At 53.3% G+C, this 26188-nt stretch overlaps 3 protein-coding genes and 1 long non-coding RNA gene across 7 annotated transcripts; 1 reads left to right on the top strand and 3 right to left on the bottom strand.

Moving 5' to 3' along the window:
• Positions 1-797: 797 nt before the first annotated feature.
• LOC142459326 (uncharacterized) lies at positions 798-20987 on the top strand. Its single transcript, XR_012786462.1, has 5 exons — positions 798-1219; positions 4596-8654; positions 8957-9077; positions 11919-12100; positions 16386-20987. It is a non-coding gene; the product is annotated as an uncharacterized LOC142459326 (long non-coding RNA).
• Positions 3128-5786, bottom strand: BACC1 (BPTF associated chromatin complex component 1). 4 transcript variants are annotated; one of them, XM_075560786.1, is made up of 6 exons: positions 5664-5786; positions 5389-5483; positions 4722-4823; positions 3989-4179; positions 3659-3763; positions 3128-3412 (listed from the first exon to the last, which is right to left on the bottom strand). In XM_075560786.1, exons 1-6 carry the CDS (start codon positions 5682-5684, stop codon positions 3348-3350), a joined length of 579 nt encoding a protein of 192 aa, XP_075416901.1. In that variant the 5' UTR covers positions 5685-5786; the 3' UTR covers positions 3128-3347. The 4 variants fall into 4 exon arrangements, with proteins under 4 accessions (XP_075416901.1, XP_075416902.1, XP_075416904.1 ...); XM_075560787.1 differs by having other exon boundaries at positions 3128-3408; XM_075560789.1 differs by lacking the exon at positions 3659-3763.
• RNASEK (ribonuclease K) lies at positions 6014-7752 on the bottom strand. The gene is made up of 3 exons (XM_075560790.1): positions 7560-7752; positions 6868-6944; positions 6014-6314 (listed from the first exon to the last, which is right to left on the bottom strand). Exons 1-3 carry the CDS (start codon positions 7635-7637, stop codon positions 6173-6175), a joined length of 297 nt encoding a protein of 98 aa, XP_075416905.1. The 5' UTR covers positions 7638-7752; the 3' UTR covers positions 6014-6172.
• ALOX12 (arachidonate 12-lipoxygenase, 12S type) lies at positions 11683-26188 on the bottom strand. The gene is made up of 14 exons (XM_075560785.1): positions 26054-26188; positions 25349-25550; positions 24134-24215; positions 23908-24030; positions 23691-23794; positions 23322-23482; positions 22362-22505; positions 21139-21348; positions 14912-14998; positions 14537-14706; positions 13479-13600; positions 12325-12425; positions 12033-12203; positions 11683-11924 (listed from the first exon to the last, which is right to left on the bottom strand). The coding sequence occupies exons 1-14, from the start codon at positions 26186-26188 to the stop codon at positions 11745-11747; spliced, it is 1992 nt and encodes a 663-aa protein (XP_075416900.1). The 3' UTR covers positions 11683-11744.

Genomic DNA, 26188 nt, shown 5'->3' with positions numbered 1-26188 from the left:
ACGTTAGAACTCTGATTGGAAGGAAGAAGCTGGGAACGGGAACTCTATCTCTTCCTATGATATGTCCTATCTAATAGATCTGAGGGGAAGTGGTGGTTTGAGGTTCGAACCCCAAATCCTAAGGGAGCACACCTCCTTGTGGGGGAAGGTGGGAGAATGAGGTCCCTGGGGTTAAGTGACCTCCCCGGACTGTAACAGTGTCTTTGGAGCTGTGGCAAGGAGGGGATTCCTGAGCCCTGAGTTTCTGTGGGAAGAGCCCCAAACAGAAAGTAGGCAGAGGACTCAATGTGGGGGGGGGGGCCAGCGGGGGCGGGGGGAGCGGGATCTCCAGGCACCAGGGGCGAGGGGGTAAGCCAGGTCACTGCTGCATGCTTAGGTCTCTGCTCTTTCGGCTCTCCTCCCCTCCCTCCCTCCCACCGCCCACCCCCCCCAACCCAAGGGGGAAAAAAGCTGCCTGTGCAACAGCAATGGCAGATTCCAATCCTCCAGGCTTTCCTGAACCACCACCGAGAGACCAGCCAGGGGGGAGGGGTAGGGAGGATCGGGCTTTCCTGCCTTCCTAAGACGGGGGCAATGAGCTTGACCTCCTGGCCCCTAACCTTTTGGGGAGTGCCTTGCCCCTTGTCTGGGAGCCAGGTGTCCTGGACCCTAGTCCCCGAGCGACGTGGGGTGTGTGGGGGGGGGGCCTGGAGAGACCGGGAGGAGGAAGGAGGGAGTGACTTCCAAAATTGGCATCTGGACAGAGCAGGGCTGGCGGGAGGCAGGAGAAAGGCAGAATTTTCCTGAAAAAACGGGGCTAGCTGAGGACCCCAAATTTGGGGAACTAGTCCAAGACTGTCCTCCCAACATCCTAGATTTTTTGGGGATTTTTGGGGGGCTCCAGGACCCCTCTAGGTGGGGTGAGGAATGTAGTGTTGGGGGAATCTGACTGGGGCATTGCAGCTGCCTCTCCCGCCGAGTTGGAGACGGATGGGCTGGGACGGGTTTGTGGGGGGTGTCCCCAATTCTGACTGGGAGTGAAGAAACCCCCCTCTGAGATGTCTTGTGGGGGTCCCTCCTCCCTAGGGCACTCCCCACTCCCAGAGCCAGTCGAGAGGAAGGAGGCCAGCGATGCGACTGGGGTGGCTCCTTTCTTCTGCACCCCAAATGTGAGGGATGCACCCCAATTTTTTCTCCCTTCAAAAATAGGGGACCAGGATCTCAGGGGAGAGTAGCTGAGGTAAGTGGGGAGGACAGTGTCCCCTGTTTTCAGGAGAGACGTGGCGGTTGGGGGGGTGTTTGGAGGTGCGTGCTGGGGTGGGGTTGGGCTTTGTGAGTCTTGGAACTGGGGGGATGATTGGAGAGACTTTATTTTATGCCCCTAAACTGCATTTCAGCCGATGGAAGCCAAAGACTGAGACTAGAGGGCCCCCCAACTTCTCCTAGCCGTTAATATGGTATTTGATTTGTTTCACCCCTACCAAGACTCTGCCGAAGATGGGAGCTGGGGGGCAGCTGCTCAGTGTGGGGGTTTTAGAGGGTGGAGTGAGGGGCATGAGGCCCTGACAAGATTTGATATAGGGCATTTGGAGGAGGGGTGGGGCTGGAGTTCTTCAGGGCCTAAAAAGACTGCTTACATCCACCATGTCACAGCTCTTTGCTTGCAGAGAGTTTTGGGGGTGTGTCGGAGGGGGCTAGTGGAGGGTGGGATGGGCAGTAGGAAAAGAACTTTTGGCTGTTAGCATTATTTTGACTTGCAGGAGGGATTTTGGTCTCTACATTTTGCCTTCTTGGAGGTGCTTTGAGGAGAATCTAGCCCTGGAAAGGAGAGAAAAGGCTGAGGGAAGGCCCAGGGTGGGGGTAGGGAGAGGCATGTGTGTCTCAGCTTCAACGTGGCTCTCTGGGGTGGGCCCGCCTGCCTGGGCCTGGTGGATGGGCTGATGGGGGCTGTTTTGAGGGTGGGCCCTGGGTCCGGGGGTCCAAGGATGGCACTTGGGGTTGAAGACTTGACCCCCTAAGTCCAGATGCCCCTCTTCCTGAGCCCTGCTGCTCCCCTTTCCCCACCGGCCTCCATTCTCGGCTTTGGCCTCCATTTTGTGTCAGGCCCAGGACCCAGGGCGGCTTCCGGCCCCCCCCTTTCCCATCACGATCCAGCCCCACCACCTCTGGACTGCCAGCTCCCAACCCTGCCGGCCTTGGCCCTGTGTCTCCTCTCCTTGCTGTTCTTGTGGGTCTGACCCAGGGAGGGGCGGAATGGACACAGGAAGTTTGGTCCCTGCTGGAGCTGAGTTGGAGGCTTCTGGTTGGCCCTTCAGTCATTCCCTCGTTACTGTGCCTCTAACCCCACCCTAGGGACCCCCCTGAGGTGAGTCCTGACAGGGGAAAGATGGCTCCAGTCTTAGGATACCGTGAGCTCATCCCTTAGGCCTCTCTCCCTCCAGTTGCTTGCTGGGCAGGCTCCTAACCCTGGTTTCTTGTCTCCCCGGCCTCCCCCCTCTTCTTGGGTCATGTTTGCCTTTGAGGTTTCTGCCTTCCTGCTCTTGGTGGTGGCGGCAAAGGGGTCCTCACAGTACAGCCTAGTCTTCCCTTCCTCTCAACCCACCCAGTCCTGCCCCCGCCCCAGCAGCACACTGTGGTTTGCACGGCATTGTGGCCACGTCCAAACCACACTGTGGTGTTAGAGCGAGGGTGGGGGAGGCTCCGCCGAGGCCTGGCCCTGGGAGGCCATCCTGGAGACGCGCACAGAACACATCAGGGGCCTGTGATAGACTCCTTGCTGTTGGGTGGGGTGGTGGGGCTTAGGTGGGGGGGGGGGCGGGTTGAAAACACTGGAAACAACCCTGTCTCAAAATCCCCAAGGTAGTGAGTGTCAGGGCTCTTGGCTGCCAGAGACCTTGAGAATGAGCGCTGCTGCCTCTGGAAGCCTGAAGGGGAGTCTTTGTCGCCCACACCCAGCTCCCCTGGCTCTAGCAGCACAGAAATATTGGCACCGGGGAGTGAGTCTACCAATATTAGCTGTGCTGCTCCAGGCAGGGTGGCAAGTGCTGCGGGGTGAGGGGGGGGAAGAGGGGGGACGGGAAAGACAGGGACATTACACCCCGAGGGCAGAGGGGATGGAACAACCCCTTGCACACCAATAAGGCACCAGGCAGAGAGAGAAGTCTTTATTGTTTTCATTTTCTGTATAAAAATGTCCGTCGGGTGGAAGTCAAAGGGCTGAGGGAAGGGGGCAGCAGATGGCTCTTCAGGGATAAGGGGGGGGCCCTTCCAGCCCCAGCAGCCTTTGGACCTCTGGCACCGGCCTCGGGGGAGTCCTGGATGATCTCTGGATCCAGGTGACCAGTGAGAGGGGTCAGAAGCAGAAGGCTTCAGTGGGAGAGGAGAGGAGGGTCCGCAGAGGTCATGAGAAGGCCAGAGTCCAGGGTCAGGCTGTCTGGAACAGGAAGTAAAACGGACAGAGATGGAGCGAGCTCCAAACATGGTTCCGGGAAGATCCCCCGCCTGCCTTGCCAAAGCCCCCTGCCCCTGCCTGAGTTGTCCCCTGGACTGTAAGAGGGTACTTCCTGTCCAGAGCCCCAGGATAAGGGGGGAGGGCTCCAGCTGAGACCCGCCCCTGCCAGTCAGGGGAGCACTTCCTCCCTCTCCCCTTCAGTGGGTGTGTGGGGAGGAGGACTCCTACCCTGGTCGAAGTTGAGTTTCTTGGCTGGAGGGGTTTCTCCTAGCCCTTCAATATCCACTAGGTCACTGTTGGCATCCGAGTCGTTCAGGGCACTGAGGGTCACATCTGGGAGGGGGGCATATGCTAGGTTCTAGCTTCCCCTAGCTGCCCCCACAGCTTCCCAAGGTGTCCTGCTGCCTCCCCCTCCCCGTAAGCCCCTCTCTGGGAACCTCCAAGGGGTGGGGAGGGGGAAGAGGAAGAGAGATTTGTCTTTGGCCGATGCCCCATTCTCTCACTGAACCTCAGCTGGGATCTTTAACCCAAAGGCAACAACTCGGTAGTAGCCCTCACCAGCCTTCTGCTTCTTTATGGGGGGACCCCCGGCCTCCGGGACAATGGAGCTGCTGGTTGGAGGGGCTGCTGGAGGAGGCGACAGAACGCCAGATGCCACTTTCTTGGGCCCTTTCTTGGGTGACTCAGCCGGCAGAGGGATGCCAGAGTCTTCATATACCTTGCGTTTCACTGTGGCCTTGATCTGAGCCCTGAGAGAGGGGGGAGGAAGGCGTCATCAGACTGGAGGAAGAAAGGGGGCAGGGGAGAGGGCAATGGGTCACCCTGTAAGTATTCTAGGGAAGCCCCACCCTAAGTTTGGGTGAGGGCTTCAGCCTTTTTAGTTGGGTTCTCATTTTCCTGAAGCTCTGAACACAGGCACTGAGAAAGGCCCGCCAGGCGAGAGGCCAGGTCATCTACAGGCAGGATAATCATGAGCAGGCCTGGTCAGCAATTTCAGAACCACACTATTCCTGGATAATCCTATCATAGTCTCAAAGTTTCCATAAAAATAATCAGGGAAATCTTCTGATCAAATCCAATAATTCTGGCAACCTAAAACCAAGTTCTTGGGATGCCCCGATTACCATAGCATTTCGGACAACTGTGGTCATTCTTGTTTGTTCAGCCCGCAAGGGGATGCTAACACAAAGCTGGGCCGGTGTGGAGCTGCGAGTTCAGAGGAGGATGGAGCAGTGGATTCAGAAGAAGAAAACCACCCACCCCCCTTTCTCTGCTAGCCACCCTCCCTCACACTGTCCGTTCCTTGATGACACAGCTGATGTGATTAAGATCGTCCCCAAAGCGTTTCACAGCAGCCCTCAGCATCTCTATTTCCGTGTCGGTCCACTTCGCACTGTCAGAGGGAGAGGGGGTAGCAAAAAGAGGGAGGAGGGGTGTGGAGCCAAGCAGAGCTATGCAGTCCCCAGCCCCCCAGCCTGCTTCCGCCCCATCTCTGGAGACGAACTCCAAGTATTTTAACGAGGGCCTTTATAGAAAACACTCAGGTTCCATTAGGGAACCCCGAGGACCCTCAGCCACTTGATATCGCCCCCCCACCCCCCACCCCAGGGTATCAGCCTGCTGCTGTTTAAAGGGCCCTGAAACCAGTTCAACCGGCAAGGTAAGGGACAGAGGCCCTGAAAACCGACGGCAGCAGTCTGAGGAATTCCAGGGGCTTTGGGATGGTGGAGGCGGGCAAGTGGTCCGGGGCAGGGCAGAGCTGGGAACTCGGAGTCCCGGTGATGGGGCTGTGGTTTCACCTGCTATTCACGCATCGATCGTTTATTAACGCCTACCCTACGCCGTGCCAAGCACAGAGGAAGACTTGACATCTGTCCCTGCTCTAGGGAGTGTCCTTGGCTGTCACCGAGCCCGAGCGTCCTCGCTCGGGGTCCACGTCCCAGCCCGGGTTCACGTACCCCGCGGGAGAAGAGTCGGCGACTGGATGCAGCTGCATTGTCAACTCCCCCAGCTTCGTGAAGGCAGCGCCCGCCGCAGAGAAAATCTCTCCGACCTGGGGGCGGGGCAGCATTACGGGGGGCCGGCGCCCCCGCGCCGCGCGGTCCCACCTGAAGCCCCTAGCCCCACCCCAGGCTCCGCTCCCGTACCCCACTTCCCGCGGCACCCGCCGGGGGCGGATAAGCCAGAACCCTCCCGTGGCCGCCAGAGAGCGCTGTCGTAAGGGAGCCCGAACCTTGGTGGACGCTGACGTCATGGCCCCGCGCGTCCCCGCACGGAGACGCCGCCGCCGCCGCCACGCGAACCGGGACCACGGCGAACCCGGAGCCCGCGCCGCGCCGGCCCCCGCGCAGGAAGTCCCGCCCCAGCCCACCGCTGATTGGCTGCACGCGGCCGCTTACGCTCCCGCAACCCCCCCCCCCCCCGCGAAGGCTCAGGCCGCCTCCGCGCCCGCAGAGAAGGGATGGAAGATCTGCCTCACTTCCGGGTCCCGCTTCCCTCCACTTCCGCCAAGGGGCCCAAGCCCCTTACTTGGAGGCCGGTCTTCGGCCCTCTCCCCTCCAGCACACAAGCAGGGACACAGGCTTGAGAGAGCAGTTTCTCTTTATTGTGGTATAGGATGAGGCGAGAGCGCCTGGCACTGGGGAGAACAGGGAAACCCAGCCCTGCCGAGGGTGCCCGTGGGTGGGTCTCCGCGGGGGGGCGGTCTTCTAGCTGTAGAGCGGAGACAGGGAGTGTGTCCTTCTATCGCACCATGTATTCCTTGCGCTTGTTGAGCCGAACTTGGCAGAAGGAGAAACCTCCTAGGAGTAGGTACAGGCCCGCGGCGATGAAGCAGTTGTAGCTCACTTGCTCATAGAGGTGGTATATTTTCTGGGGGCCGTTCCTAGGGGCGGGTGGGGATTAGGCAGAGCAATGTCAGAATAGTAACAGCATCCAACATTTATGGAGCACTTTAACTGTGTGCTTGGTATCATTCTAGGTGCATTGACGTGCATGATTTTCACAATGCTGGTGGGGTGAGTTCTATCCCCATTTTGCAGGAGTTGACTGAGGCACGGAGAAGTCAGATGAAATGCCTAAAGAGGACGCACCTAAACTGGTGAGTCAGACTCTCCAAAGTAGCTCTTGGATCCCAAGAGCCTTTGCGCCTCTAAGTACCCCAATCTCGTAAGTAGCCCTGCCACCATGGCTCCTTCCAGCTGTCCAAATCCCAAATGCAGTGTCATCCAGTCGATTCAGGTGTCCCTTTGGGCTTCTGAGTGTAAATCTTTACAGGAGTATACAGCCTCTTCTTTCCCTCGTGGTGGGTTCGAACAGCTGACCATGCATGCAGTTGGCAGCTCAATGCGTAGCCCACTGTGCCAGATTCCCGCATTTCTCCGCCCATCCTTGTGACCAGGGGCCTGGCCACCTCCCCTCTGCCCTGCCAGACTCACTCAAAATCTTCCTCCGAGAAGGGGACATCCTCAATAAGGACCGCGGAATGGACATTGAAAAAGATGCCGAGCATTATCTGAGGAGAGATGAATGGGTTGGTTGTTGAACTGGGGCACCTCACCGCCAGGTCACTCCCCCAGCCACTCCCACCTCTGTCTCATGTTGCCACAACACCTGGGCCTGGTAATAACCAGAAGGAGCTAGGATTAGGAACTGTCGTGGTCTCTTCGGACCGGGCTACCTGAAGTCGAGTGTGAGGCGGTGACATTGACATGAGTAGCTGGGACAAGGGCAGCACAGCGAACAGCCCATGTTTCCCAGGAACCTGGGTTATTTCCCCCCCCCCCCCCGACTCCCCCCCCCAGGGGCGTCATGATCACGGGACGCGGCAGAGACAATAAGGAGAAGTAGCCACGGCAAACATGATCCCGGGGAAAGAGCCCATTTCAGTTCCCTTCATTCAGCTCCGGGATCTCTGGGAAGTGCAGATCTTTTGCCTCTTACACTGACAGGTCCACAAATTTCCTAGCCCCGGCTCCTCTTCCAGCACCCCGGTGACCCTCGACAGTTCCTCATTTCTCAATCCCAGTCCTCCCTCTCTCCGCGGACTACAGTTACCCAGCCAGCCGCCCGGCCCTCCAACCCAGGGCCCCTGCAGGCCCTCTCCGGCCCTCGCTGGGCAGCCCCTCACCAACATGATCACTCCCCAGGCGCTGAGGACGATGCCGCAAGCGGCCAGCTTGGGCCCACAGCACAGGAGCGACGCCATCAAGAGGGGGCCGGGGATCGCCTGGACGCGGGCCTCGTGGAGAAGCGGGGACCGAAAGCCCGGGATGCGCGGAGGGGAATCCAGCTGGGCTGGGAGGCTGGCAGGCTGGCGCCGCGCAGGACCGAGAGCCGGGGCGGAGCCCCCTGGACCCAACCACCGTGCCGGGGGGTGGCGGCCGGCGGGCGCGGGTGGCCTGCAGGCCTGTCGCACGCTGGCGTGAGAAGGCGGCGGTGGGAGCTAAAGACGACTCTCGGGAGGCCTCTCTTGAGGTGTGCTGCTGCCGTGTAACGATCGGGGGGCAGGGAGAGCGAGCCCCCTGCTTGTCGGGCTCCCCCCTCGTTAAGCAGCGATGGAAGCGCCGGCGCCCGCGTGGCCGGGTTTGGCAGGTCACGTGACGAGGAACCCGCCGGAGTCCGGAAGAGCCGCTTCGGGGACCTCTTGGTAACCGGGGGGGCCCGGAGCCTTCGCTCGGCCTTTCTGTTGAGCTGCTTTAGTCGGGGGTAGGGACAGTGAGCGGGCACTGGTGGGTGAGCTCCCCTACACCACACGCACACTCACCACCTCCCACCCCCTTTTTAAAACAGCTTCTCTGATACAGTAAAAGGAGACTGGAGCCCTTCCCGGAAGCCAAGCTTTACTGTGCTAGCCAGTAACAATTTAAAATTGCTAAGGGTTTTCCGGACAGGCACTAGAAACGTTTCTTAATTAAAATATTGTTATCCACACTTGGAATGCTGTATGATTCTGGAGGCTAAATCAAAAAGAAGGAAAGAAATATGGGAGCGAGGAAAAGTCCATGGAATGGAAAGGGGCGTGGATGAGCAAGTTGTGATGTTTGATGTGTTGTAATGGTCAGAAGAAAGGACGCGCCGGTCAGCGAGGATGCAGTCGGCTCTGACCGGAAACGCTGCGCCGTAGTGTTTGGGGAAGAAGCACCTCTCTGGGTTGGAACTGCCAACCTGTGGGTTAGCAGCAAGCTTCATCGTTTGCTCAAACCAGGGACTCCCAGAAAAATACGTAAGTATGCAAAAATGTCACTTTGCTTTTTTTACTGTACACTTAGAAAGGTGATTGTACATCCTTTGAATAAAGGAGGGCATACAGTTTTTTAAAGACATGACCAGTTTGCCCCTTCAATGAAAAAGTTTGTATACTTCTCTGGAAAGAGACAGAGTTGTAATGACTATTCAGGGAAGTACAAGTATTTGAGGGATTTAGAACATAATTTTGCACTTAGTGAGACCCAAACAAGTACTCTCCGTGGCTAGGGTCCCTTAGTAGTGTGCTTCCACGGTTTTTATGTAGGTTACTTCTAACAGGCTCGCCCACGTACAGTTACCAACACCTGAGATCAAACCAGGAACCTGTAGCTCTCCAGTGTACTACTCTCCCGACAAGCAATGTTCCAGCCCCTTAGGAGTTGGGATCAACTCAATGGCGGTGAGTTTGTGTGTGTGTTTTAATATAAGGATGTCTACGGAGGTCTGGTGCCCTAGTGGTTACTCACTGCAAGGTCATTAGTTTGAAACCGCCAGCTGCTCTTTGGGAGTAAGACGGGCTTTCTGCTCCCGTGAAGCCGTCTAGTCTCACAGAGGCAGTTCTGCCCTGTCTTAAACAGTGCTAGTGTAAGTTGGTGCCGACCTGATGACAGTGAGTCATCACACTCAGATAAGCCTTAGAATAGTCAAATCTACCAACCTCTTCCTGGGAGAAGGATAAGGCTGTTTATTCCCAGAAACTTTTATAGCCTCGGGAACTCTCTTTGGGGTACTTATGAGTGGGGATGGAATTGATGGCAGGGGAGGGTTTTTATTCTTCAAAGGGCTGTGTTAGAGAGAACTTGGATCCTGGGGAACACCCGGAGGGCCCAGGATAAAAGGCAGGGAAAGTGGCCTTGAAATACAAACTTCCGGTTCATATCCGGGTACCCCCTCCAAAAAAAAAAAATACAAACTCCATTTTTATTTTCTTGAGGACTGCCTGGCTGGGGAGAGAAGCCTCTTTGGGTGAAAGTTTTTATTCTGCCTTAAAGAAATATTATTGTAAATGTTAATTGTTGCAAGAGCAGGGGGGGCGCTTCCAAAAGTTCACAAGAAATGAATGAAGAAATTAGTGGCTTTTCCCCCTGTGAGTTCTTTGAAGCCCCTCGTGTAACAGACTGTTTGCCAAGGTAATATTGTCACCTTCACGGTTGCCTGGCATCAGCTGTATTACTGAGTTGTGCTACCACCACCAATATGTTAATTGATTTCTGTGACCAGAGACCCAGAGCTCCCTAAACAAGGACTTCTCCTTCCCAGCTTTCCCCTCTCTCCTGCTCCTGGTAACTACTAATACACTTGGCTTTCTAGTCATTTGCTTTGTCTAGTTATTTCTTCAAATCAGCTTGTGTGAGGCCTTTCAGGTGAGTGATCCTATATTGTATTTGTCCTTTGGTGATTGACTTGCTTCATTCGGCATAGCCATTTCAAGGTCAGTACCTCATTTGTCTTTATGGCCGAACAATATTCCATCGGATGTCTGTATATATGTGTTCTTTTTTGCCCATTGGCATATTGATGGACATTGATGTTGTTTAATAACAGTTTATTGTCACTTAATCTACATATCACACAATTAATTTAATAGCTCGATCATATCTCGAAGAGTTGTACCACACTCAATTTTAGATAGTTTTCTCCCCACCCCACCCCCATGGTTAACTTTTTAAAAAACAATTTTATTAACACATAATCCGCCCATCGCACAATCTAATAGTTCAATCATATTAGAGTTGTACAATGTTACCATAATTTCAGAACACTTTCTTCATTTCCCCCCATGATTAAAACACTTTCAAAATGAGTTGGATAATCACCACCAGTTCTAGTCCTCCCTCCCCCACCCACATACATTGTTTGCTCCCCTCTTCCGCCCCCTCACCCTCCTTGTCTCCCCCCACCAGCCTCCCCTATGAGCCCTTGCAGTAGTTCTTAGCTCTGTGCATCTCCGCTTTCAGTGCTTCACAAACTGGAAACCCCAACAGAAGCAATGCAAAACAGAAAAACAAAATAAAGCGGTAAGGCTACAAGAATAATAATAGTAACACAGAGAGAAAAATACAAATAATGAGTAAGAAAGAAGAGACCCCCGTGAATATTTTAAAGGCCAGGGAGGACATTTTGTCTTGGAACTGGCAAGAAATCCTCACACCTCGAAGAATTTCAGGCTGGGTCATGAGGGAGGGCCACTGACCAAGCATCAAGTGTGATCAATTACAGTGATCACTATCTGATAGTAAAGCGGTTTGAAACCCTGGCCTGTGGCTAGTGGGGATCTTCCAGCAATTATTTGGAGTCTTTGGGGGTTCCACATGTGAATAGGAAGAATGGGGGGGTGCGGTGGGCATGGCCAGTTGCCAGGAGCACAGACTTTTGTAAGCTGGCCACCAAGTGAAGTCAAGTTGGGTTCTTGGGAATGAAGTATTTGCTGAGATAGGTGGTTTCTCCCAGAAATGCCCGCGCCCCTGGGGTGGTTTGGAACAGTGTTAGCGCCTCAGGCTAGGGCAGAGTACAACTAGGAGGACCAAAGCCAGCATGGACACACCCCGGGGACTCGGTATGGCTGTTACATTTTTAAATGGTTGCTCCCCCAAAAGGGGGGGCATTTTCTAACACACAAAGCTCATATTTCAGTGTCCATAAATAAAGTTTTACTGGAACGTGGTCACTCCCGTTGTAGCTGCTTTTTTTGCTGTAAGGACGGTCGGCTAGTTGTGACAGAGCCTGTGTGACCCACAAGTGCGAGAGCAATAAGGGTGCATGCTGCTGTCTGACTCAGTTGGCAAACACAAGGGACCTTCAGCAGGTGAACAGACAAGTTCCATTCTCTTTCAAGTCCATTTTCCCACATGCGTTTCGGACACCCTGCCTGCCCTGTAGAGCATTCACAGTAGACATCGAGGAAAGCCTAAAACTCCCAAACCAGACTCACTGCTAGGAAGTCGACGTGCTCACCAGGACCCTGTAGGACAGGGGGTTTCTGAGACAGTAGCTCTTTGTGGGCGTAGAGAGCCCCATCTTTCTCTTGCGCTGGTCTGAAGTCTTCCGGGTGGGAGCTGCTCAGGGCTCAGATGGTGATGCTATTCTCGATGCGTCCAGGCTTCAGGTAGTCATAAGGCAGGTCAACCTGCTCGTTCCGGGCTGCAATCTCCTTTTCCAGGGTTTTTAGGGCTGTTTGGAATCGCTTCAGCACAGCTTCGACTTCCGGGCTTGAGAAATACTTTTCTTTGTGATGCCCCAGAGGCACCTGAGACAGAGCCAAGATCAGCCAGCTCCCAGCCCTGAGACGGACAGCCTGGCCTCTCACCGTGATCCTTCCCTTCCGACATCGCCCCCACCCAGAAGCCCTTCTTACCATATCTGGTTGCTGTCGACCCAGATGCCATGTGATGGTCATTTGAAGACAGGCCTGCTGTACATCAGGTAGTGACCCCATCACGGTGGCCATTGTGATACCTTCCTTGGTGGTGGGTGGGGGCATGCGCATGGTGCAAGGGGCATTTGGGACCCAGGCATACCAGTCCACCTGCAACCATAGCAACCATAGCTGCCCTGGTACTTAAGTTCCTGACCTTTTCCCCTCTCCCTTGGGCAACCCAAGATCCAGGCACTTGCCCTCAAAGACCTGGGCTGTCAGTTGTCCATACCTGGCCCTGGTTGATGGCGGCATGCTGGGCGGTACTTGTAAAAATACACATGGTAAGGAAGTGGCAGAGCTGATCCCGGGTCTGGAAGGAAACAGGGAAGCCTGGGATAGAAAGGAACAGGCTTTAGACAGGGTTTCATTCCAAGCTCAGCCCCATGTGTTTCAGAGTGGAGTTACACTCCAGAGGCTTTTCAAGGACTATAATCTTAGGGAAGAAAATCGCCAGGTCTTTCTTTCGTGGTACCACAATTTGAACTGCCACTTTTTGTTTAATGACTGAGAGCAAACCGTTTCTACTACTCAAGGACCTATAGCTTGGATAACCTTGGGTTAATTATTTAATCTCTGAGTCTCAGTTTCTTCACCTGTGTAAATAAATGTTTGCCCTCCTGCCTCCTAAACAAGGAGACCTGCTCGTGTAAATGGTTTTAATGCTTGCCTGCTAATGGAACGATCCTACAGAGGCAGAGGACAGATTTCAAGGTTTTGGTCAGAAGAAGGGAGGGGTCAGGGACTGAGGGGTGACTCAGAGCAGTCCAGCCTGCTTCCATGAGTGCTAGAGAAAGGAGTCTGAACCCGGAATGAGCTACAGAGGTGGCTTCTTCCTCACAGCTTCAAATGGGCGAGGGAATAATGATAATGACTGGGCAGGGGTGAGGAGGGTGGACTGGTCCAGACACCTGAACCTTGGAGTCCAGGCAGCGAGTTCAGGTTTATCGGATTGTCTTTGCACCCTGAAGTGATCTTGGCCTGTGGTAAGGGTGGGCCACCTGTGCGTGTGAGCAGCAGGGCAGCCAGAGTGGGGCAGCATGCCCTTCTGTGAGGACATCTCCCCATTGATACCCTCGGGGAGGGAGGGCGGGAACCACAGAGGGATCAGAAGGACCCAGACAGAAAGCCTTCACTGAGTGATTCTAGTCGGGTTGGGCCCCACACTGGATGGCAGGCCAGGGGCCTCTGTGACTGGCTAGGGGGAGAGTAGTGGCTGATGGCCAAGGTCCAGAATTGTCCTCAGCTGCGATAGCCTGTGTCTTGGGGGTGAATGGGATTGGTAGGCTTTGGCATGTGGTGAGTGGTGTGTGATGAAGGGTGAGGGTCTTGTCTCTCCTAGGGCCAGGCTGAGAGGAGCGCTCCTCTCCGGAGGAGGGATCATACCTCGGTCCTGGGCCTGGCACAGCCCCACCTCCGTGATCTCCCGACACCAGGCCTGCAGCTCAGGGTCTTGTCTCACGACATCATCCTTTTGGTAGAAGATGTGGATGATCCCTTCGACGTAACTGCCATGGGATGGAGGGAGGGGCCGGGGGGGGGGTTGTGAAGTGACCTCGGAGAGCAGGAGGCTCTGATTGCCACTGTCCTCTGTGGCCTCTGCTTGCATCTCAGGACAAGTGAATGCCCACAGATTTGTCTCTCTCTTCCCCAACCCCACCCCACCCCCACCCCCAACAGTTTTATTGGCATGCAGTTCACATATCATCAAATTCAGTGGCTCAGTCACTGTACCGTGAAGAGCTGTACCGTCATCGCCACACCCAGTTTGGGAACATTTTCTTCATTCCTGTACTCATTCTTTGCTCCCTGTTTCCCCCCAACCTCTCCTGTCAGACCCCCAAAGAACCTTTCATCTAGTTATTGTCTCTGTAGATTTGCCTATCCTGGATTTCAGAAGAACATTAAACACACACACGCACGCACACACACACACACTAACAAGAATAACAAAGGAAAAGAGATAAACACCTAAAAAAAAAGAAAGCGGGAAATATTTAAAACGTGAACTAATTTAAATGGATCATCAAGGAGATGGAGTGATAGGGTGCTACATGTTAACCTAGCTGCATCTGCCACGCCAGACTTGGTCCCAGCCCTTGCTTGCTGTTAGCTGTGCAGAGAGGGCAGGGAAATGAGCCCTTAGTTCTCGGAGTTCCTGGTCCAGGTACATCACATGGTCTTGCTAACAGAACCCCTGCTCCCTGCAGAGCCCAGGCTCCCTAGTCCTCCGCACCGGGCTCTCTGCCTCGTGCCAGTCTCTTCCTGGGCAGTCCCTCCCATCGCTGCTGCACCAACCATTTTCTAAGCTGCCGCTTTCTGTGACTCCTGGTTAGCCCGGCCTTCTTTTAGCCATGCTCCTTCCTCATGCAGACTGGGAACGAAGAGCTTCCCTGTGCTTACAGCCACTGCCCGTTCATCGCCTGGTTCCCCCGCTCACCCACCGGGCAATCATCTCCCAGAGCTGCAGAGCATCGTGGGCATAGACTGCACTGCGGAGTCCCAGGAGGCCGCGCTCAGCCAGGTCGTCAGGAGCACAGAGGGAGCAGTAGGTCAGCTGCGCCAATGCCCGCTCCAGCAGGACCACGTGGCCGCCGCCGCCTGTGTTCATGGCCTGGGCCAAGAGAGTGGAGAGGTCTTGAGGGGAAGGTCTTAGGGTCCTGGAATATTCTACAAAGGGTTCAGCCATTGACTTTGAAGACGGAAGTTGTGGGGTTCAAAGGGGCAGGGCGTTCACACATTCATACACAGGCTCTGGGCCCCGGAGGGGTAGGTCACAGAGAGATCAGGGCCCCACAGCTCATTCCTTCCTTACCCACCTTATCAAATACGCCTCCATCAGAGATGAGTTGGGCCCGAGCCCGGGTGTTGATTTCCATGGTGTAGCGGATGTGGGGCATCAGGAGCTGGGGTGCAGAGGAGTGGGAGAGATGGTTTTGGAGGCCATGTGTGGGCCCTGCCTGGTAGGGAGTGGGACCCAGGGAGTGGGTGCCCTTCACTTTTCTACATGCCTTCCTCCTTGGAGCTGCTTGGACAGGCTGGCCTCCCCTTTCTCTGGCCCCTCATGCTCTCTGCTGCCCCCGTGTGTTGCGCTCTAGAACTGTACTGACCAGGGTTAGAATCTGTGGTTCATCACTTGTGAGGTCTAGGCAATAAACCTTCTAAGGGTGACCTACTTCCCTGTCCAGTGGGAACGATCGGGTCAGTCCCCCCCAGCAGCTGTGGGGATGCTGAGCGGAGGGTAAGTTATGAGGGTTAGCGCTGGCCCCATGCACACGTTCTCAAGTAGTTACTATCGCCTGTGTTATTTCCACCCTGAGTGTCCGCTAAGAATCAGCCCCTTAACATTCGACGTGCGTCGCTACTTCCTCTCTCATTCACATCCTCAAAGCAGACCTGTGGTTGTTTTATTCAAATTTAGGGATTGTGTTTTTTGGTTGGTTTCAGGGGAGAGGGTATCTCCGGTCAGAATGGGAGGAGCTTTGTAGAGCTAGCTCCTTCTGCAGCCAAGGGGCATCATCAGGCTGCTGCAGCTTCTATGGAAACTGACACTAAACTCACTGCTCCCCCCTCGTGGTCCTTCAGGACAGGGCAGAGCTGATCCCTGAGATTCTGAGACTGTAAAGCTTCACAGGAGAAGAAAGCCCTGTGCTTCTCCTGTGGAGCACCCCAATGTGTAAACACTGGGTCCATAGCTTCAATTCCAAAAGCCAAACTCACTTTTGGGAGAAAAAAAGCCAAAGCCACAGAATCAATGCTGACTCAGAGCCTCCCCCCCCACCCCCCGTGGGTTTCTGAGACTGCAACTGTTTCCAGGAGGAGAGAGGCCAGTCCTCCTGCGGAGAGGCTGCTAGTTTCCAACTGTGGACCTTGCAGATCACAGCCCAGTGCGCAGCCAGTGCTCCCCCACTACTGTTATCACAGTCCTGCACGGTTAGGGACTACTAGATAAAACCAGTGCCCACCGCATCCAGCCAATTCTGCTCATGGCAACCTCAGATGGAGAATCTAAGACTAAATCTTTATGGGAGTAGACAACTTCAACTTTTCTCCACAGAGCAGTTGGTGGGTTTGAACTACTGACTTTAGGCCAATTTGCAACCCACTATGCAAAGCTCCTAGGCACTGTTAGTCCTTAGCTAGGCCTTTCCTTACCTCATCAAAAAGGCTGCCTGATCTTCACATGCATCTCCTGGGTCTTAGACTATTTTGTCTCATATTGCCCCAGTTTGGTATACAGGATTCATGAAACTTAGGTATTTATCTGACTTATTCAATCCGTATGTTGAGCAGATAATTTACGAAGCTGAATTTGGGAGGAAGACTCATCGACCACACGACTTTGCCCTGCTGAAAGTGAAGAGGACTTGCAGCCCTTACTGATGACGTTCAAGGACTACAGCCTTCAGGGTGGGGACACTTCAACACAGAAAACAAGAAGCCTTACACCTGGACCAATAAGTGACACCGTGAACAGATTAAAGCTGCCAAAGACTCCCTCTAACTTGGGCCCATGGAAGCAGCGGCCGAGAAAGCCCCGGGGTATTGCAGTGGGTCGGTCTGCACATGGGCCTTTTAAGGACTTTATAGTGTCTGAAAGCAAAGATGTCACTTTGACCACGAAGCTGCCTCCGATCCCAAGCCATGTTATTTTCCGTTGCCACATGCGCGTACGCACAGGAGAGCGGAACAGTGAAAAAAGAAGACTCAAGGATTGACAGCAGGGGTTCTCAACCTTCCTCACGCCACTACCCTTTCCTACAGTTCCTCATGTGGTGGTGACCCCCAACCGTAGAATTTTTTTTTCATAGAATTATTTTTTTCGCTACTTCATCATTGTCATTTTGCTACAGTTATGAATTGGGTGACCCCTGTGAAAGGGTTGTTCGACTCCCAAAGGGGTCACGACCCAGAGATTGAGAACCACTGATCTACACAATTGGGTGATGGTGTTGGCGAAGGATATTAACTCTCCCATGTCCTGTCAGAGGAAGGCACATACCTGCCTTGCAAGAGGTCTAGCCAGCAAACTCCTTAGAAGAGCGAATAGTGAGAACTAGTCTCTAGAGAAGGACATCATGCATGGTAAAGTAGATGTTAAGCAACAAAGAAGAAGCCCCTCACTGAGATGGATTGACAATGGCTGTCACAAGGGGTTCAAGCATGCCCACTAATGTGAGGCTAGCATAGGACCAGACACTGGTTTATTTTGTTCCACACGGGATCATGATGGGTTACAGCTGAATCAATAGCACCTTACAACAACAACAAGAACAACAACAACATTTGACTTGATCATGGACACAAACTTGATCCTGGCTCCTGCCGACCGATGCCCTAGGTCTGAAACTTACAAACATTTTAGGAAAGAAGCTATGAGTGTCCTAAAACTCCCGGAATTCACGCGAGGAGAGAAGATACCTGATGACAAAGAAAACTCCTCCTCCTTGTAAGAACTAGTATTTTGGGGAGCATTTAGTCCCATTTGGGTATGCCATTTAATCCTAACAACCCCTGATAGAGAGCTGGCGATCTCCATTTAGAGCGAAGACACTGCAGGGCACACAGAGTGAGTTCCCATCCAGTATTCAGACTCGGGTCCTTACAATCCAGGGCCTGCTTAGCCCTCCTGTGTGTCCCAGTAATGACTCAGCTGTTGCTATGGAGACAGGTGAGGAGGAGCTGAACTAGTAAGAGGAGGGTTAGGTGTGAAGAGTAGCTTGACCTGTTCAGGGCAGAAGATGGTGATGCAGGAGACATCTGGAGATCAGTAAACCCAAGACCATTCACCAGGCTGCTCTCCATCAGTCTATGTTTCCCACATTTACTCTTGACCAGATTTTGGGATGGTGGTGGAAGGAGTAAAGCAATGAAGTCCCCGGGGAATACCAAAAATAGACTGTGCACCCAGAGTGTGCCCCCCTCCCCATCAGATTCGAACAGAAAACACTCCTAAAGGTCAACAAACAGACCTGGAACTATTTATAGGGTTTTTTTTTGGGGGGGGAGTCATTGTTGTTGTTTTGTTTTCTTTTGTTGCTTTGTTTTGCTCTGTCTTGTTTTTGCGTGTATTATTGCCTCAGCATATCTATCTAGACTAGATAGGCAGGATAAACAATCTGGAGGAGAAAACAATGGGACCGACAGTTCTAGTGGGACACTGGAGAAGGGGAAGTAGGGGAAAGGAAGTGGGTGTTAACAAACCAGGGACAAAGGAACAACAAGTGATCCAAAATTAGTGGCAAGGAGGGTGTAGGAGGCCTGGTTGGGCTTGATCCAGGGCAATGTAACTGAGAGGAATTACTGGAACCCAAATGAAGGCTGAACATGATCGTGGGGCAAGAGGAAAGTAAAAGGAAACAGAGGAAAGAACTAGTCAGCAAGAGGCACTTACAGGGGTCTAGATGAAGGCATGTACATATGTAAATATATTTATATATGACGATGGGGAAATAGATCTATGTACCATACATATATTTATAGGTTTAGTATTAAGGGAGCAGATGGACATTGGGCATCTACTCAAGTACTCCCTCAATACAAGAATACTTTGTTCAAATAACCGGCCATTCTGTGTTTCTTACCTTCCCTACACGATCACTGAACTCAAAATGGGTGCATAAGCAAATGTGGTGAAGAAAGCTCAGCTATCAAAATATATAGCATCCAAAAAAGAAAGAAAGAAATAGCATCTGAGGTCTTAAAGGCTTGAAGATGAACAAGCGACCATCTAGCTGAAAGAAAAGAAAGTCCACATGGAAGAAGCACACCAACCTGTGTGATCAGGAGGTGTTGATAGGATGAGGTATCAGGTATCAAAGACCCAGAACAAAAAAATGATATCATTGTGAGTGAGGGGGAGTGTGGAATGGAGATCCAAAGCCCATCTGTAGACTGGACATCTCCTTATAGAAGGGTCACAAGGAATTGATGAGCCAGTCAGGGTGCAGTATAGCACCATTGAAACATACAACTGTCCTCTATTTTTTTAATATCACCCCTCCCCCCACTGTCGTGATCCCAATTCTACCTTACAAATCTGGCTAGACCAGAGCATGTACACAGGTACAGATATGAGCTGGAAACAGGGAATCCAAGACAGATAAACCCCTCAGGACCAATATTGAGAGAGGTGATACCAGGAGGGTAGGGGGAATAAAAGGGGAACTTATCACATATTACCCCCCCCGGGGGGATGGATAACAGAAAAGTGGGTGAAGGGGAGACATCAGTCAGTTTAAGACATGAAAAAATAGTAATTATAAATTATTAAGGGTTCATGAGGGTGGGAAGGTGGGGGAGGGAAGAGAAAAAAGCTGATGCCAATGGCTCAAGTAGAAAGAAAACGTTTTGAAAATGATGGCAACCTATGTACAAATGTGCTTGACACAACGGGTAGATGTATGGGTTGTGATAAGAGTTGTATGATCCCCCAATAAAATGATTAAAAAATTATAGAAGTTGGTAAAGCATAAAAAATGTAGAGGTTGGCAAACCTTTCTTTGGGCTCTGCTCACCCAAGCCCATTGCTGTGCAGTTGATTCTGACTCCTGGAGGCACTGCAGGCAGTCAAACTGTTCTCGGGGGTTTTGAAGGATGACAGGAGCAGACTGCTTCATCTTTCTCCCACAAAGTGGTTGGTGGCTTTAAACCCTTGGCCTTGCAGTTAGCAGCCCGACCCTCAACCCATTGTTCCACCTAGCTATTGCAAACCACAAACCAAACTCATTGCCATGAAGTCAATACAAATGCATAGCGACCCTATAGGACAGGGTAGAATTCTCCCATGTGACTTTGTGCGACTGTAACTCTTTTGGGGAGTTGAAAGGCTCGCCTTTCTCCTAAGGAGTAGCTGCTGGTTTCAAACTGCTGACCTTGCAGTGAGCAGCCCAACGTGTAACCACTATGTCACGAAGGCTCCTGTTTCCTGTCACTAAGTCCTTTTTTTTTTTTTTTTTTGCCTTCTACCCCATCACCACCCTGCTAAAGTATGTGTTTACTCCTCTCTTGGACCTGTATTAGTTTCCCTGCTGTACTACTCTCCTTGCTGTAAAAAACTCTGCTTCTACTTAGAAGACTCTTTGCTTGGTTTGGTACTGGTCTCCTCCATTAATACTACAGTGTTGATGCTGAGAGCTACCATTGAGTCAATTCAGACTCACGGTGACCCCCCGAACAACAGAAGGAAACATGGTCCGGGTCTGCGCTGTCTTCACAGTTGTTGGATTTGAGCCCATTGTTGGAGCCATTGTGTCAATTCATGTGTTTTGCTAATGTCTTCACTGCGGCTTGGATTTTAGACTTCAGTACCATTGGTACTTAATCATATACTACCTTGTGAACTGGTTGAACGTCAGCCAGTTCATATTTTGCTAGAGCGACTCTATGTATTCCAACAATCCTCTTTTGAGGCTTCTTGTATCAGCCAATACCAATCATGCTGACAGACTGTCTCTGTAGTCTTAACACTCTGTTTCCAGGTAGTGTTCTCTGGTTGGTCTTGGGAACACCACTTGTCTTCCTAGCTAAGTAGTAACTCCCTTAAGACATTAATAAGGCTTTTGGTTTGCTAGCTAGCTACATTCCAACTATATCCCAAGCCATTTCTAGATTGTTACATCTCTGAGAGGAGGCCTGGTGGTACAATGGTTCAACCAAAAGGTTGGCAGTTTGAACCCACCCACCACTCTGCTGGATAAAGACAAGGCAGCCTGTTTTGGTAAAGATTGAAAGCCATGGAAGTCCTATGGAGTAGTTCTACTCTGCCCTATAGGTTCGCTATACGTCGGAATCAACGTAATGGTAGGTTTGGGGTTTTTGTTGTTGTTGTTTTGTTTTGCCTTATAATATGTCCTGAGAAATATTAAGTGACGTGACTTAATAAAAATACAAGGATCAAGATTATGATAGTCTACTTTCTCTTGTCTTCTTCGTTCATCAATTGCTATCTAGACTTTTGATCGCTGCAGTATTATCTGATATTAGGTGGTTTCTTGTCCCTGGGGTCTCAGAAAGATGGGATGGCCTGGGAGGGTGGAGCCTGTACCTTGAAGAGAGGGTGCAGTCCTGGGAGGCACCTCATGGTGGCAACAGCGATGACCTCAGCCACTAGATGCGTGTTCAGCAAATGGTACTGCAGCTCGTGCACTTGGAAGTCTGCGTTGCGGACCCAGCACTTGGCCAAGAGCCAAGCCAGTGGAGGGTCTGAGGGCTGGAAGAGGGTTGGGGTTGGGGAGCTGGAGCTGGGAGGCTGGAGCTGGGGAGAGAAAAATTGTGTTTAATTGAACTTCTGTTTCTGGAGCATTGTGCTCAGCAATCTAGAAAAAAAAAAGCCAACAACACACATGACTAAAATAAGATGACCGCCTTCCAAAACCAAGCTCCAAACTCACTGCCATTGAGTCGATGCCAATGCAGAGCGACCCTATAGGAACAGGGTACAACCATCCCTGTGAATGTCCCAGACTGTAATGGTGTATGGGAGTAGAAAGCCCCGTCTTTCTCCCAGCGAGCGGCTGGTGGTTTCCATCAGAGACCTGGGGATCACAGCCCAACACATAACCACTACACCCCGAGAGCTCCTCTCCTGCCTTCCAGGGAACTGCGATGGAGTATGAGGATTGAAGCCCTGCAGCGCTCTGTTTCGCTTGGGACTGTGTGAGCACCTTGTTGGTTTGCTGGAATGCAGGAGAGACTGGGAGCAGGCACCAGGAAGCAGGACTGATAGTGGCTTGGAAACATGTGATGGTGGAATGGGAAGAAGAAGAAGCTGGATGTGAAGGATAGCTGACAGACTTTGTCCCACGGACTGGTGGGGAGAACAGATGGAGAAGATACTCCTGAGAGAATGGATCTCCAGAGTCAGACGCCTCTGAAAGATTGATGAGTGTGGTCCTGAAATAGCAGCACCGGCCTTACTTTAGAATGTGCTAGCAATGAGGTGCTCAGGCCCCATCCCAGACCTACTTCATCAGAGTCTCAGGGTTGGGGCTGACACCTGTGTTGAAACAAGCCCGTCAGGTTGATTCGGAGAGGGAGAGGCACACTAGACTCTGACAACCACTGGCTATGGGATAAGAACTCCAAAAGGCCATTAAGAATCGCAGACAAGTAATTCCAGTTGAGTGAGTCAGGGAAAACCAGGCTGCCAGCAAATCCGGAGTGACTCAAGGACACTGGTGATGAGTGAAGTTGGGGCTTGGGGGTGCCCGAGTCCTTGGAGCAGAGGGCGACGGGACTAGAGAACAGTGTTGTGAGGGGAGCATGCACCTGGATGACCAGCGGTAGCAGCTTCCCCTGGGGGTCCATCTTCAGCAAGACCAGGGGAGCAGCGAGGTACTGCTTCTGTCCTCGGATCACGTTGGGTGAAATCCCATCCAGCAGAATGTAGTCAGCCTCAAACAAGGAATTGTTCTGTGGACAGAAGGGGTGTCCAGGGTGAGCACTCAGTGTCCTCTGGAGAACAGGCAAAGGACAAGACTCTTAAAGGAATCAAGCCTCGCTTCTTGTAATCAGTCTGTGTTGGTACCAGAATCCTAGTGGCAGAACCCGAATGATGCTCCGGTCCAATGCTAAGGCTTTAAAGGGAAGAAACAAGCCCAACAGGCTTGTCTTGCTCTGGGATGTGGAATAGCCCATCTGAATTGAGAGCCTCGGATATGTTTGCTAAGCTCTCTCTTTGGACCTTTCCCCCACCACATGCCCATCTTTTACACCCTATTGCTTGTGTCATATCCCAGCAAGCCCTCCTTTGCTCCTTGCCTTTCCCTCCCCGCATCTGCAAGGAGTCGAGGAGGGTACCCCAGCTGCCACTGCCACTGCCACTGCCACCAGGCACACAGGCATGCACACTTATCTCTCTAGGGTCAGCCTCCCATCCAGACCCAGCCAGTAAGTTCTTACTCCCGTTCATCCAACAGCACACTCGTCCATCTTCTCCCTGCCCATGGGCGCTGTGGCGAAGAACTGGTATCCAGCCAGAAATGTTATGTCCACTAGTGTGTTTGCCCTGGGAATGCATGTGCTGTCACCATGTGTGCAGGGAGCTCCTTGCAGCTTTTCCTCTATGTTTCGATCATCTCTGGATTGTTCTAGATGCTCAGGACCTTGCATTGAGGACAGTGGGTTCCTGCAGCCTCCCTCCCCCTGCACTTATCGTTGCTTCCTCCCCTTTACCAGTGATTCTTGCCACAGGAACCAGGAGAAGGAAGCCGAGGGTGGGAGGAGTACCTGGAGCTCTTGCTCCAGCTGCGCCCGGAGCGCCTCTGTCCCCGAAGGCAGCACTAGCCGGGAGGGCAGAGATGTGGAGCGTCTCAGCACCATGGGATTGACGCCATTGAGGAACTGATAGCCAAAAATCTCATCATTCTGCCAGCACTGGTGAACCTTTTCTAGAGGGTGGGGAGAAGTATATTGACCCACAGCCTGGGTCCAGGCATAATGTCCACCCCTCCTCAGCCCTGCCTTTACATTGGAAGCCTTTGTGAAATGACCAAGCATGCTAAGTTCTCATTGGACAGGGAACTCTGGGGGTGGGAGGTGGGATGGGTCATCAGAAGGAGCCATCTGGGGGTTATGAAGATGTGAGGAGTCACTGACCAGCCAGCACACTCTTCTGGCCCCAGAAGATCTGATTGAAATCCTCCAGGTGGTCCCAGGAGCTCAGGAGGGTATAAACCCGTTTGAGGATGGCTTCGAGAGCCCTGGGAATAGGTTTGGAAGCTGGAGCTCATCATCCGCTCCCTCCGCCTTCCCGCGTTCCGGGGGCTGCCAGCCCTCCACCCTGGCCCCTTCCTCACCCTGGCCCCTTCCTCACCCTGCCTTCAGGGTCCATTCAAAGTCCAGTCGCTTCTTCTCGTGGAATCTCACATTTAGAGGTAGATCAGCCGTGGTGCTTGCAGCTATGGTCAGGGGCAATCTGTCCCTCCAGGAGGCCCAGCTAGGGGTTAGGGGTGGGGATTCAGGAAAGGGGGGAGGGTCAGTGATGGGGGCAGGGGCCAGGCGAGGATGGGCAGTTGGGAGGTCTCAGGGTGGGTGGTCACCGGTAGGTCTGCTGTCTGTCTTCTAGCTCCTTCTCCCGATGCCTCTGGAACACGTCCAAGGCATTGTTTCCTGCCAGGCAGGCTGGGGAGGCATTAAGAGGACTCACCACACTGCTTGTCTGCTCTTAACGCTATCCCCCTGCTGTCTCCTGGCCCTTTGTAGTCAGCCTCCTCGGTTTATAGTCCTGCTCTGGGGCTTTTATCTCACCTGGCTCACTTGATTGATCTCCAGACATGTTAGCCCTGTCTTTGTCTGTCTTGCACTCCTGATTCACTTCTCTCAGGCCCTCACTTCTTGCCATGAGACAAAAGCATGTCACACCTTTTCTTTTCCCTTAACGCCTCTTCTTCTATCTTACCTGCCCATATTTAAATACTTATGAGTGGATTAATTACTTGTTGTTTTTTGGGGGGAGTATTTAATGTCTTAAACCAGCATATGCTCAAATCTATCTTGGATTACATAATTGCTTTGCTAACGTCACAGGTCCTGGCCTCACCTGTCCACACCTTCACACGTCTTCAAGATTCTCTATGCTTAGCTTCCTCTGCCTGGCTCACCTCTCCTGGTTTTACCCGGATAACCTATGCTTAGTGGCTTTCTTTGTAGTTTGCTCCTTTGTTCCCAGTAGACAGAGACTTCAGTGTGCTGCCGAACTGATCCCTGCCCTCAGTTCTCTCTGTATCCATTTGGCCTGCTTGTTTCTCACTGTTTGTTCCTTCCTGCACCCTGCTAATATACTCTCCGGTTCTACCATTGTCTTCCGTGGCTTTCGCGGAGCTTGCCAGAGCCATTGTGCTTGTCGCTTCGATTTCCCTTGTCACCTGCTTACCCATTGCCTTCAGGTTCCCAGGCTCCCTGACTTGTCCCTGCCCCGCTGGTTGTGAGTCGCCCCAAGATCATTTTCCTACTTTGATTCGCCTCTTTCTCATCATTGCAGCAAGTCTCGTCCTCGGTCCTCAGCTTTGCGAAGACAGAATGCCAGGTCACTTAGTTCCTGGCCCTGTCTTTTGTAGCCCACGCAAACATTCGGGACACCGTTGTTATTATCACTCCACTTATTCCCTAGCGTCTTGCCTCTGTTCATCCCTTCTCTAGCTTCCCACCCCCCACCCCCACTGCCACCGCCCCCCCCCTAACTTCTCTTTAGCTCCATCCTGCCCCCTCCAGAAGTTTCCAAGGCCGGGCATCCCTCCCTACCCCTGCCCTCTCACCGGTGCCCTCTGGCAGGCTCAGGATGCCCTCGCCCTGCACCCATTGGTAGCACGGGAAGGCCGCCTCCGCGCTGGCCTCCGGGCCCTGCACCATGATGCGGTCGCAGAACCACGCGTCGTCCACCAGAGAGTGGTGTTTGCGCAACTGCACGAACTGCAGTGGCCCCACGTCCTCCGAGACTTCGTGCTCAAACTCTTCTTCCTGCAGGACGGCCAAGGCTTAGCAGCAGAGCGCTCCGCGGGGGCGTTTGGTGACAGCCAGCAGCCCCTCCCATTAGCCCCATCCTGAGCTCAGGGAAACCAGCATCGCGGGTCCGGGGCTCCAGGTGCCCCGGGAGGACCAGAGGGGCTGCGTGGGGCTAGCGTCTGTGTCTGGAGCCGGTGTGTAGAGACCAGTCACCCTTCCGACTGTGGGCAGCAATGGCTCGTGTGGCCACCGGTGGCCGATGGGCACGGGCTCCGGGCTCACCCAGAGGAGGAGTTGGAATCCGGGCTGAGTGAGAGCAGCGTCTCCATCCCGAGATCCACCTTCCTCGCCGACCCGTCCCCCCTCCTGCGTCGGCGCCCCAACGCCCCCGGAAGGCCGCGGGGGGGGGGCGGTCGCCGGGAGCCTTCCGCGCTCCTGCCGGCCCTCCGCCCCCCACCCCCCACCCCCCGCTCGAGCCCAGTCCCGCGGGCCCCGGCCCGGCGCCGCCCGCCGCTGACCTCGCCCCGCGCCGCCCGCAGCTGCAGTTCCAGCTCCGCCGCCCCGCGCGCCCCGACCAGCCACAGCTGCACGCGGTTGTGGGTCCCCGAGAAGAGCCAGGCCCCTGTGGCCACACGGATGCGGTAGCGGCCCAT

This window comes from Tenrec ecaudatus, chromosome 10, assembly GCF_050624435.1.
Source record: "Tenrec ecaudatus isolate mTenEca1 chromosome 10, mTenEca1.hap1, whole genome shotgun sequence".
Lineage (NCBI taxonomy): Eukaryota > Metazoa > Chordata > Mammalia > Afrosoricida > Tenrecidae > Tenrec > Tenrec ecaudatus.
This window is presented reverse-complemented; position numbering and strand designations above follow the sequence as displayed.